Consider the following 9,596-nt stretch of genomic DNA (forward strand, 5'->3'; position numbering starts at 1 on the left):
AAAGTGGAAAATTGTCTTCGGCTTCACAAGAATAAGACAGATGACAAACAACACAACATTCAAGCACAGCAGGAAACCAGGAGAGCGCCTGTCGTCCTCGACAACATCACAGTCAGCATGGTTCGTGAATTTAAAATAATAATTTAGTATAATAATAAGCCAGAGTTTTTATACATTTCATAAAGTTATAGGTTTAAAAACAGTAATTTCATAAAACAATGTGCAGTTAGAGTTGGGGGGGGTCATTTTCTCCTTTATGAATTTAATAATTTTATTGCATTTGGTACAAATGATTTTTTATAAACATTTTTTGTGGCTCTTGGCAGTCTGAATCGCCGACCTGATGGAAGCACTTCGAACTGGGAGTGCAGTGGATGAGAAGGGTCACTTGTTATGTCTTGGGCTTTCCTTTTAGTGTTCAGTACATGCCTGTCACAAAGTGGCATCTGTGGTTTCCCTATGATTTTACTAGCGGTATTGACCACTCTTGTCAGTTTGTTTTTACATTTAACATCTAAATGCCCGTACCATGCGACCATGTTAAAAGACAAAATACTTTCTACCAGATTCTTGTACACCATTTCAAGAACCTTTTTACTCAACCCAAACTCATTCAGCTTCCTAAGTAGGTGTAGCCTCTGCAGAGCTGTTGTAAAGACATAGTCTGTGTTATCTATGAATTTGAGGTGACTATCGATGTAAGTTCCTAAATATTTAAAGCAGTTTACCTTTTCAACAATTTCTCCCATGATTGTGAGGCAGGAGTCAGAAATATTGTTTTTACTGGATATAACCATTTCTTTAGTTTTACTAATGTTTATCTGTAAAGCACTCGATAGACACCAGTTCTGGAGCGAAGCTACATGATTAAAATACATATTCTCTCCTTTAGTGTCCCCTGCACGTAGGAGGCCAACAAGTGCCATATCATCAGCATATTTGAATAAGCTAAAATCTGAGTCTTGGAATCTAAACTCATTTGTATACACAGAGAACAATAGAGGCGACAAGATGGTGCCTTGAGGTGCTCCTGCATTTAAAACGGTCAGTTCTGACACATTACCATTTAAGCACACTCTTTGTGGACGCTCAGACAGAAAATCTTTGATCCACAAAATTAGACCCCCATTCACATCTAAATCCAAGAGCCTTTTTAAAAGGATATGTGTTAAAAGCAGAACTGAAGTCGATAAATAACACTCTAGCATAGTTTGTTGTCTGTTGCAAGTGTTTGGTCGCTTTGTCAATTAAGGTTACTGTTGCATCATCAGTTCCTCTTGACCTTTTATATGCAAATTGGAGGGGATCAAGATGGCAGGTCACAGCTGATGTTAGGTGCTTGGATACAACCCTTTCCATACTTTTGCATAAAACAGAAGTAAGTGCTATTGGTCTAAAATCATTTAAAAGGTTTGCCCTTGGTTTCTTAGGTACAGGCACTATGTTGGACATCTTCCAGGAGCTGTGCACTTGTCCAGCAGAAGCTGAAACAATTTGGTGATGACACCTGTCAGCTGAGGTGTACAATCTTTAAGTACTCGTCCAGTCAGGCCATCAGGTCCAGGGGCCTTATTTGGCTTTGTGTTTGCAAGGCTAACTGCTATTTCATGCTCTGTTAGAACTATTGGGGCATATGTTGGAATTTTGCTGCAAACCATCTCACATTCTGTATTAAAATCTCCTACATCATATCTTGCTATAAAAACATTTAAATCATTCACAAAGGAAGGATTGTTTGTTTGAGTGTTCTTCGGTTTCTTACACTCTCTGCCCATCATAGAGTTAAGGCCTTCCCATGCCTGTTTAGCATTACCCAGACAAAACTGGCTCTCTACCCTGTCTTTATATTCCAATTTTGCTTTCTTTATCTTGGATCTGAGTTCCCTCCTTTTTTCTTTGACTGCATCAGTATCACCGTTAATAAAAGCATGTTTTTTCTCATTAAGACAAATTTTAATATCTTTAGATAACCATGGTCTATTGTTTGGGAATATTCTAACCGTTTTTTTCTGGACACAATTGTTTCGCAAAATGTTATATATGAAGTTATGGTTTCAGTCAATTCATGTACATTTCCACTACAGTCAAAAAACAGTTGCCAATCTGTGTCATCAAAACAGTCTCTCAGCTCCTCTTTGCTCTGCTCAGTCCACAGTTTAATGTCTTTACTCATGGGTTTCTCTTGCTTCACCATAGCTCGATATTTGGGAAGCAGGTGCACCACATTGTGGTCTGACTTACCCAGCGGTGGTCGGCTTACAGCCTTGTAAGCATCAGACAAGTTTCCGTAGCACTTATCCAACACACGGGTAGATCTAGTAGGACAATCCACATACTGTTGCAGGTTAGGTAGGTGACTGGAAAGGTCACAAGTGTTGACATCGCCGAGGACAAACACGGGCTGGTCTGAGGAGCGGGTAAGTGCGGTGTTGTAGCTCTCTGTTATTCTTGCCGCTGCCTTCTCATTGTCCGGTCCGGGCACACATGTTAAAATGACAGATTCAGCTTTCGTTTTTTTTCAGAAATGTTTGTTTATATCTTCCATCAGATGTTTTGCATCGTCTGAGCTATAACATTTGATTGAAGCTGCAAACTTGAAAAAAAAATGCTAAATTTTGCTTTAAGTAAATCTGATTGGTTGAAAAATAAAATTTGGTTCATGGTTATTCAGGGAGGAGTTGGTGTTGGGTCCTGAGGCTAGACAAGTTGAGGACCACTGGTCTAGACCCCTCTCAGGGACCGTCTGCAAATCGCAACACCAACACCACCTCTCTGTCGTCACACTGTTAAAGTTTGTCCCGGTTACCGACGGAGTAAAAGACTAAAATCAAAACCAGCTGCTGGTTATAATCGGACTCGGACGTATTTGGTTTAAATATATTGACTCATTAAATATAAACAATATGACTATAGACGACATGCATTTTAACTTAATCCCGTAAACACATCATGGGAGCATCTGTTGCACGAAGAAAACAGAAAGTCTAGTCTGCGTGTTTAATCTTTAAACAAAGAGAAATTGTTTTTCAGCGTGTTATAAACCCAAAATGAACAAAATTAATTCAAACATATTCAAACCTGTTGGATCGTTGTGGAAGTCTACCGAGGACTCTGATGAATCAAAGTCTGATAAAAGAGATAAGCAGATCCTCAGATCACCTGTAATAAAAAGGTGTGTTCACGTTTCATCGGCTTTATGAGCTTCAGTGGACGTAACCGTTCATACCGTTCAATGAAGGATTAAAGGCTTCAGAACTTCAGTAAAGTTAGAAAGATATTCACAGATTCAGCTTTCGTTTTTTTTCAGAAATGTTTGTTTATATCTTCCATCAGGTGTTTTGCATCGTCTGAGCTATAACATTTGATTGAAGCTGCAAACTTAAAAAACGTCTCAAATTTTCATTAAATAAATCTGATTGGTTGACAAATAGAATTTGGTTCATGGTTATTCAGGGAGGAGTTGGTGTTGGGTCCTGGTGAATTAACTGTAAATAAAATCACTGTATACATATATGATCTCATGTTGTTTATACTACACTTCTTAATTCAAAAAATATGCTTTATCAAAACTAATTTTGAGTAATTTTTCATAGAAATAATTTTCAATAAATCCCATTTATAAGCTGTAGAGTGAAAAAGGTCATTAGGTCGGGGGTCATGTGATGCAGGCCTCGATGCCCTCTCCTCCTCTTTCCTGCTGCAGCTGAGAGTATGACTATGTTTAGGCACTCTGTCAGTGTTACAGCTGCAGAATGAGAGATGTTTGAGGGTTCATATCCAGACAGAAAAAATGACTTTTGCTTAAATAGTGCCCAATTATTGAGAGATCATGTTGACATGCTTTTATTCTCTCTATCCAGACAGAAAGCTGCAGATGATGAACAGGAGAAGAGAGAGAGAGAGAGAGAGAGAGAGGGATCAGCAGAGGATGAGATAGAAACCTTATAGACACGACTGATTAAACTGAAATGTGTGAGATTGTTGGAAAACATTTTGTTATATAACAACAAACTAATGGTAAAATAGATGCATTTTACTTTTTTTATAATAATCTAATCATAACATTTGAATAATAGTTTGAGAACAGGAAGTTCTTAAGTGTTTAAAAACGCCTAAAGTATACCCTAAATATTTTTGTTGTTTAACAATGTGGTCTCAAGTACTGTAGATGTTATTACCTATTTTCGCCACAAGATGGAGTGTACTACTTTGTGAGTCCTTCTGCGTTTGTTTCTGCATTGATTTGGATGTAAATAAGGAGACCACTCTGAATACAATGATATCAAAATAGAGGTATCAAAAAATTCTTCCCCAAAAAGCCCCACAAAGTCTTCAGACCAACCACATCGCAGTGAGCTAGATTTAATAAACAATAAACAAATAGTTTGACACAGTGACAGTTGATAAGAGGTAAACAGTGCAGAATTACTTTGCAAAAAACTGAATCTGAAAATGTGAATTATGAGCGTCCATGTAATACAACACACTAATGGTAACCAAAATGCACAGAAATGACATCATCAGACAATAAATGATGAATGAAAGAAGTTGTAAAGTGAGTTTGAGGTACACATTTCATGCTCGCTGTTACGTGTGACCTCAGCTCACTCAGTCACTGAATTTTAAAAATGTCTGCCATGTTGGTGGATGCACAGGTTGGCATTTTGATAAAACTTAGATGAAAAACCTCTAATAATAATTCCACATCTCACTGTTTTCTTTGTGATTGATTTGAAAATTTGAAAAAAAATCTTTTTCTAATGATTTGTTGAAAAAGATAAATAAGCTGCTCAGCGCTCCATCATTCAGTTCCTCTTCTCTGCTGAGTCGCCTAATGTCGACTGTTTTCTGTTTCAGCTCATCTCCCTTCTCTTCTTTACTCATAGCTCTCATAATCTCTACCTCTCTCCTGGTCCTCATTGCTCTCTTGTGTTTGTTGTGGTTTGATCCTCCATGTGACATGTTGAGGTTCATTATTCTATAACTCCTCCTCTTCCTGCAGTTCCTCTTGACACTCAGCTCCTCTCTCTCTCTGATCTCTTCATTAATGGCTGAATGATGCAGCATCGCCTTCCCCTCCTCTTTTGAATCATGTTTGTATGTTTAATTTCTTCTTTCAAGTTTTATTTTCAGCTCCTTCATCAGATTTGACATGGCAATCCCTCCTTCTCTACCCTCTACTTTTACCTCCTCTGTGACTCCTCCACCTGGTATAGTAGTTATTTTTCTGCGTTCAGCTGCTTGTGTAGCTCTTTCTTCTATAGCCCTTAGATGTTTGCTTTATGTTTCCATGACCCATGATTCCTGTCCACTCCTTTGTAAGTGTCCCCTGCCTTCTCTGCTGTTGTTTTAGTGACAACTTCTTCTTTTTCTCCTTCATTCACAACCTTAAATCCTGTTTTAGATGTGACTAGATGTGTCGTTGCCATGGTTATGTTTGTTGTGCTTCCTGATTCAGTCAGCTTGCTTCCTGATTGCCCGTTGTTCTGTTACACTTGACAATCCACAGAGTCTGTGCTCGGCTGTCCTCTGTGTTTTCTCCTCACAACAAGACTACTGATCATATATAACAGGATTTTAAATTGGGGCGGCCCCGATCGTCTTCCGTGAAGATCGGGGAGGTTAAAATCACTCATAACACACCTTACACCACAGGAGAATCTGGCAAGATGATCTTTGAAACCATCAGATAATCAGGCCTTTGAGGTCCAAAATCGTCATGATTATCTTTTAGTGTGTACCCGGCTTCAGAGTCACCTCAGCAGATCAGTGCTAGTTTATTTGCTGATTCGAACATTTCAGGTGGTTTGTTTTTTTGTTGTCAACTGGAGAACTGTTGAAACAAATGTCACAATAAATATGTGTCTGGCTGAGATGTTCATTTTCTACAATACGCTCCAAGAAGTTTTGTCATGTCCTTGTGACACACAGAAATGTGTGTTCACATTATGTGATTTATTTTTGTGTATTGTGTATATTTCAATATGTAAATGTGTAATTGGGAGCATTAGTTCTGTTATTTTGTGTAAAATGTAATTTACGGTGTGGTTCCAATTTGTGCCACAAGGAGGTGTAACCTCCAGGTGAGACAGTTTAATGTGCGCGGCAGACACACTACATTGCTTTGTCTCATTATTTCCCTGTTATTAACAGGACAAATCTAATCTGGCAACAGTCCTCCATACGGGGCCTGTTACATCCTTCTTATCCAAAATAATTAAATCAAGGCTGAAAACAAAGGAGACCAGAACAGATATTAGGTTTTAAACCCAAGCTTTATTTGGCTGTTAATAACCCCCCAAGACATAATCAAAGATAAATAATAAAACTAACAAAACAAAAGGGGCTGGAGACCCCGGCAAAAAAATAACAAAATATGGGAAAGTGCAGAGCCAGCTACGTGATGGGCCGTTGCTCTCAGCACCACCTCCTAAAAACAAAGGAAAACAGAACTGAACTAAAGGAATCGAAGGTTCGACTAAAATAAAAAACAAAAACAGCAATCTGGACATGCCTGGGTAGGGGAAAAGATACCTCTCTGTCTATTGCCCAGAGGGAGTGTGTGTCTGTTAGAGAGCCCTCTGCACTCTGCCACTCCTCCTCATACTTGAGTGAAAACTGCTATCAGATGTGCAGCAGGCAGAGGGAGGAGGGAGACCAGAGAGAGAGAGACCAGTCCACACCTAACAAGTTCTGCTCTAGTGTTGTCTAGTGCTAATATTTACCACTCACTCAGGTATTTGTTATTGGGCTCATCATACCTGGCTCTGTCAGTGTTTGTCGTTCATTAATTAATGAATGACTGCTGAGTCTCATCTTTGTTTTCTCCTTTCTTTGTCTCTGACTGAAGCATATCTCCAACGTCTCTCGATCTGACTTCAGTTTCATACCTTTCTCCTTTTACTGTCCTCTCGCTCCAGAGCCTCCTTTTCTCTTCAGCTTTTTCTCTTTCTTTGGTCTATCTCAGTTGTTGTCTCCTCCGTCTTCTGATCAGTGTTTATGTTTTGGAGCTGGGCCTCTTTCTCGGTTTTTGTCTCTTTGTCGTCTTCATCTCTCTCTGTTTCTTGCTCTCTCCCACTTACTTCTCCATCTTCTGATCAGTGTTGATTTTCCTCTTTCTGTCCTCTACCAAAAGCCTCCTTACTCTGTCCCTCTGTAGCTGATTTAAATTGAAATTTTGTATTTAGTAGTTCAATACTTTGTATGACATTTGGTTGAGGTTGATCAATCTCCATGTCCTCCTCCTGCTGCTGTTGTTCCTTTATTAAATTCATATTTTGCTCTTTATGACCCTGTGTTAGCATTTCAGAACTAGCCTCTATCTGCATTCTGCCTTCTTCTGAATTCCTCCTTATTTCGTCTCTTTGTTGCTGATCCATATGGAGACCTTCCTCTTGTGTATTTAGTGGTTCAATACTTTGTATGACATTTGGTTGAGGTTGATCAGTCTCCATGTCCTCCTCCTGCTGCAGGTCCTCCTGACCCTCCACTCCTCTCTCTCTCATTTCTTTATTCATGTCTGAATGTTGCAGCATCAGCTGTTGTTCTCCTCCTTTGGATTCTGATGTTATCTTCTTGTGCTTCTTTTGGGTTTCATTTGTGTCAGCTTCTTTATCAGTTACAGACTCCTCTTCCTCTCCGTCTGTCCCCTCTACTTTGATCTCCTCTGTGATTCCTTTAGTTGTTGTCTCAGCTGCTTGTCTGGCTGCTTCTTCTCTTCTTTTTCTTCTTCTTCTTCTTCTTTGATTTTCTTTTCCCTCAGCTTTTCTTTGGGTTTCATCAACAGAAGCTTTTCTGTCAGTCTCTAAACTCTCCTCCCCTCTTCCATTATCCTCCACCATTACCTCCTCTTTAGATTCCTCTCTTTGCTCTCTGACTTTTACCTTTACATCCAGTTGTTGCTCTGCCTGCTTTTCTTCTTCTACTCCTCTAACTTGGTTTAGTATCTCCACAGACTTCCTTTGAGTTGTATCATTGTCCTCTTGTAGACCAGCTTCCTGCCTCTCTTCTTGTCTTTGTTTAATCTCAACCCCTACACCCTCTTTTGATTCTGCTGGCTGGTATTTGGTTTCGTTCTGATCTGGTTCAGATTTTTCTCCCTGGTGTTTCTCTGTCTGAACGTCTTTGTCTGCTAAAACCTCTTGGTTCTTTCTTCCTGTTTCATCTTGATGTTTTTCAGGGTCTGACCTCTCTGTACCTTTCATATTAGCTGACACCTTGTTCCCCCACTCATCCTTCTTTTCTTCTGTCTTTTTCACATCCTCACTGCTTTGCTTCTTTTGCTTCTCTGCTTCCTCTTCTGTCTTTGTAGTAATGTTCAACTGGTTCCCTTCTTTGTTTATTTCTGTTTTATCTTCAGGTTCTGCCTTCCTCCTCTCCTGTTTATCATCTTTGAAGAGACATTGTTCACCATTTACTTCTTGTTGTTTGAGCTCAGTCTCATCTTTGTTTTCTCCTTTCTTTATCTCTGACTGAAGCATCTCTTTGCTCTCCACACTCTCTCCTTCTGACTTCCGTTTGATTCCTTTCTCTTCTTGCTTCCTCTGTCCTGTTGAGCCTCCTTTTTTCTTTTTCTTTTTCTTTTTCTTTGGTCTCTCCTTCTCAGTTTTTGTCTCTTTCTCGTCTTCTTCACTCATTGTCTCTTGCTGTGTCCCTTCCCTTTCCATCTTCACTGTGTTCTGTTCACTCTCGTCTCCATCATTTGTTTCTCGTCTTTGTCCCTGTTCTTGCTCTTGGTTTGTTTCTTCTTTTAGAATCACAGGTAGATCTGTTTCCTTCATTTCACGTTGTCCTGCTGCAGAGACGATGTCTTTTACTGGATCTGGTTCTGTCACAAGCTCATCTTCAGTCTCACTCTTTTCTCCTGTAGTGTCAGCATTGTTCTCTTCTTTTTTAACTGAAATGAGTGGAAGTTTTTCTTCTTCTTCTTCTTCTTCTTCATTCAAAACCTTAAATCCTAATTCATAATATTTAAGTGTGTGTCGCCATTCGTTCTCATAGTGTTCACTTCCACACTGTGCCATCACGGAATCTGTGTTGCTATATAAGAAGGGGACAAATTTATTTTGTCTCCGTCTCCACACAACAAAGATGATCGCAGGAATCAACAGCAAAGCAGCACAACCAATCACAGCGCCGATAACAACATGAGTATGAGGAGTAAGGACCACAAAGAAATGATCTGAAATAGAAGAAACATTTGTTTGTATTTACTGTTTATCTTGATAATTACATCATTAAATAATGAATGACTTATATTTACCTGGAATAGTGAGGTGCTTCTCTCTGGTCTGGTTGATCTTCCTCTGTGTGACTCTACAGGTGAACTTCCTCCCATGTCTCTTCTCCACAGTCACTCTGCTGCTGACAGTGTAGAGACCATCAGGACCTCTGACTGTCTCAGTGGGTTCAGCAGAGAGGAGGTTTCCCTCGCCGTCCAGCCAAAACATCTCTGGCTCTGGATACCAGTCTGCAGACTCACACTCTAACAACACTCCATTGTTGTTTTTGATCATATGAACAACAGGTGAGGAGACAGAACCTGTAGAGGAGACGTTTCTTACATCATCATAAGATCTCTATTAAAGGTCACACAT

The 9,596-nt window shown here is 39.6% G+C and overlaps 1 protein-coding gene across 1 annotated transcript; it reads right to left on the bottom strand.

Annotated features, from left to right (window-relative positions):
• Positions 1 to 6,256: 6,256 nt before the first annotated feature.
• Positions 6,257 to 9,596, bottom strand: LOC136177388 (glutamic acid-rich protein-like). The gene is made up of 2 exons (XM_065950520.1): positions 9,263 to 9,596; positions 6,257 to 9,181 (listed from the first exon to the last, which is right to left on the bottom strand). The coding sequence occupies exons 1-2, from the start codon at positions 9,513 to 9,515 to the stop codon at positions 7,098 to 7,100; spliced, it is 2,337 nt and encodes a 778-aa protein (XP_065806592.1). The 5' UTR covers positions 9,516 to 9,596; the 3' UTR covers positions 6,257 to 7,097.

Source organism: Labrus bergylta, chromosome 2, assembly GCF_963930695.1.
Source record: "Labrus bergylta chromosome 2, fLabBer1.1, whole genome shotgun sequence".
Lineage (NCBI taxonomy): Eukaryota > Metazoa > Chordata > Actinopteri > Labriformes > Labridae > Labrus > Labrus bergylta.

Excerpts from the sequence above, each read along its gene's own strand:
- LOC136177388 (XM_065950520.1), bottom strand. The coding sequence starts at position 9,515 with ATGATCAAAAACAACAATGGAGTGTTGTTAGAGTGTGAGTCTGCAGAC. Across the intron at positions 9,182-9,262 it reads GAAGCACCTCACTATTCCAG|ATCATTTCTTTGTGGTCCTT; the intron begins GTAAATATAAGT and ends CTTCTATTTCAG.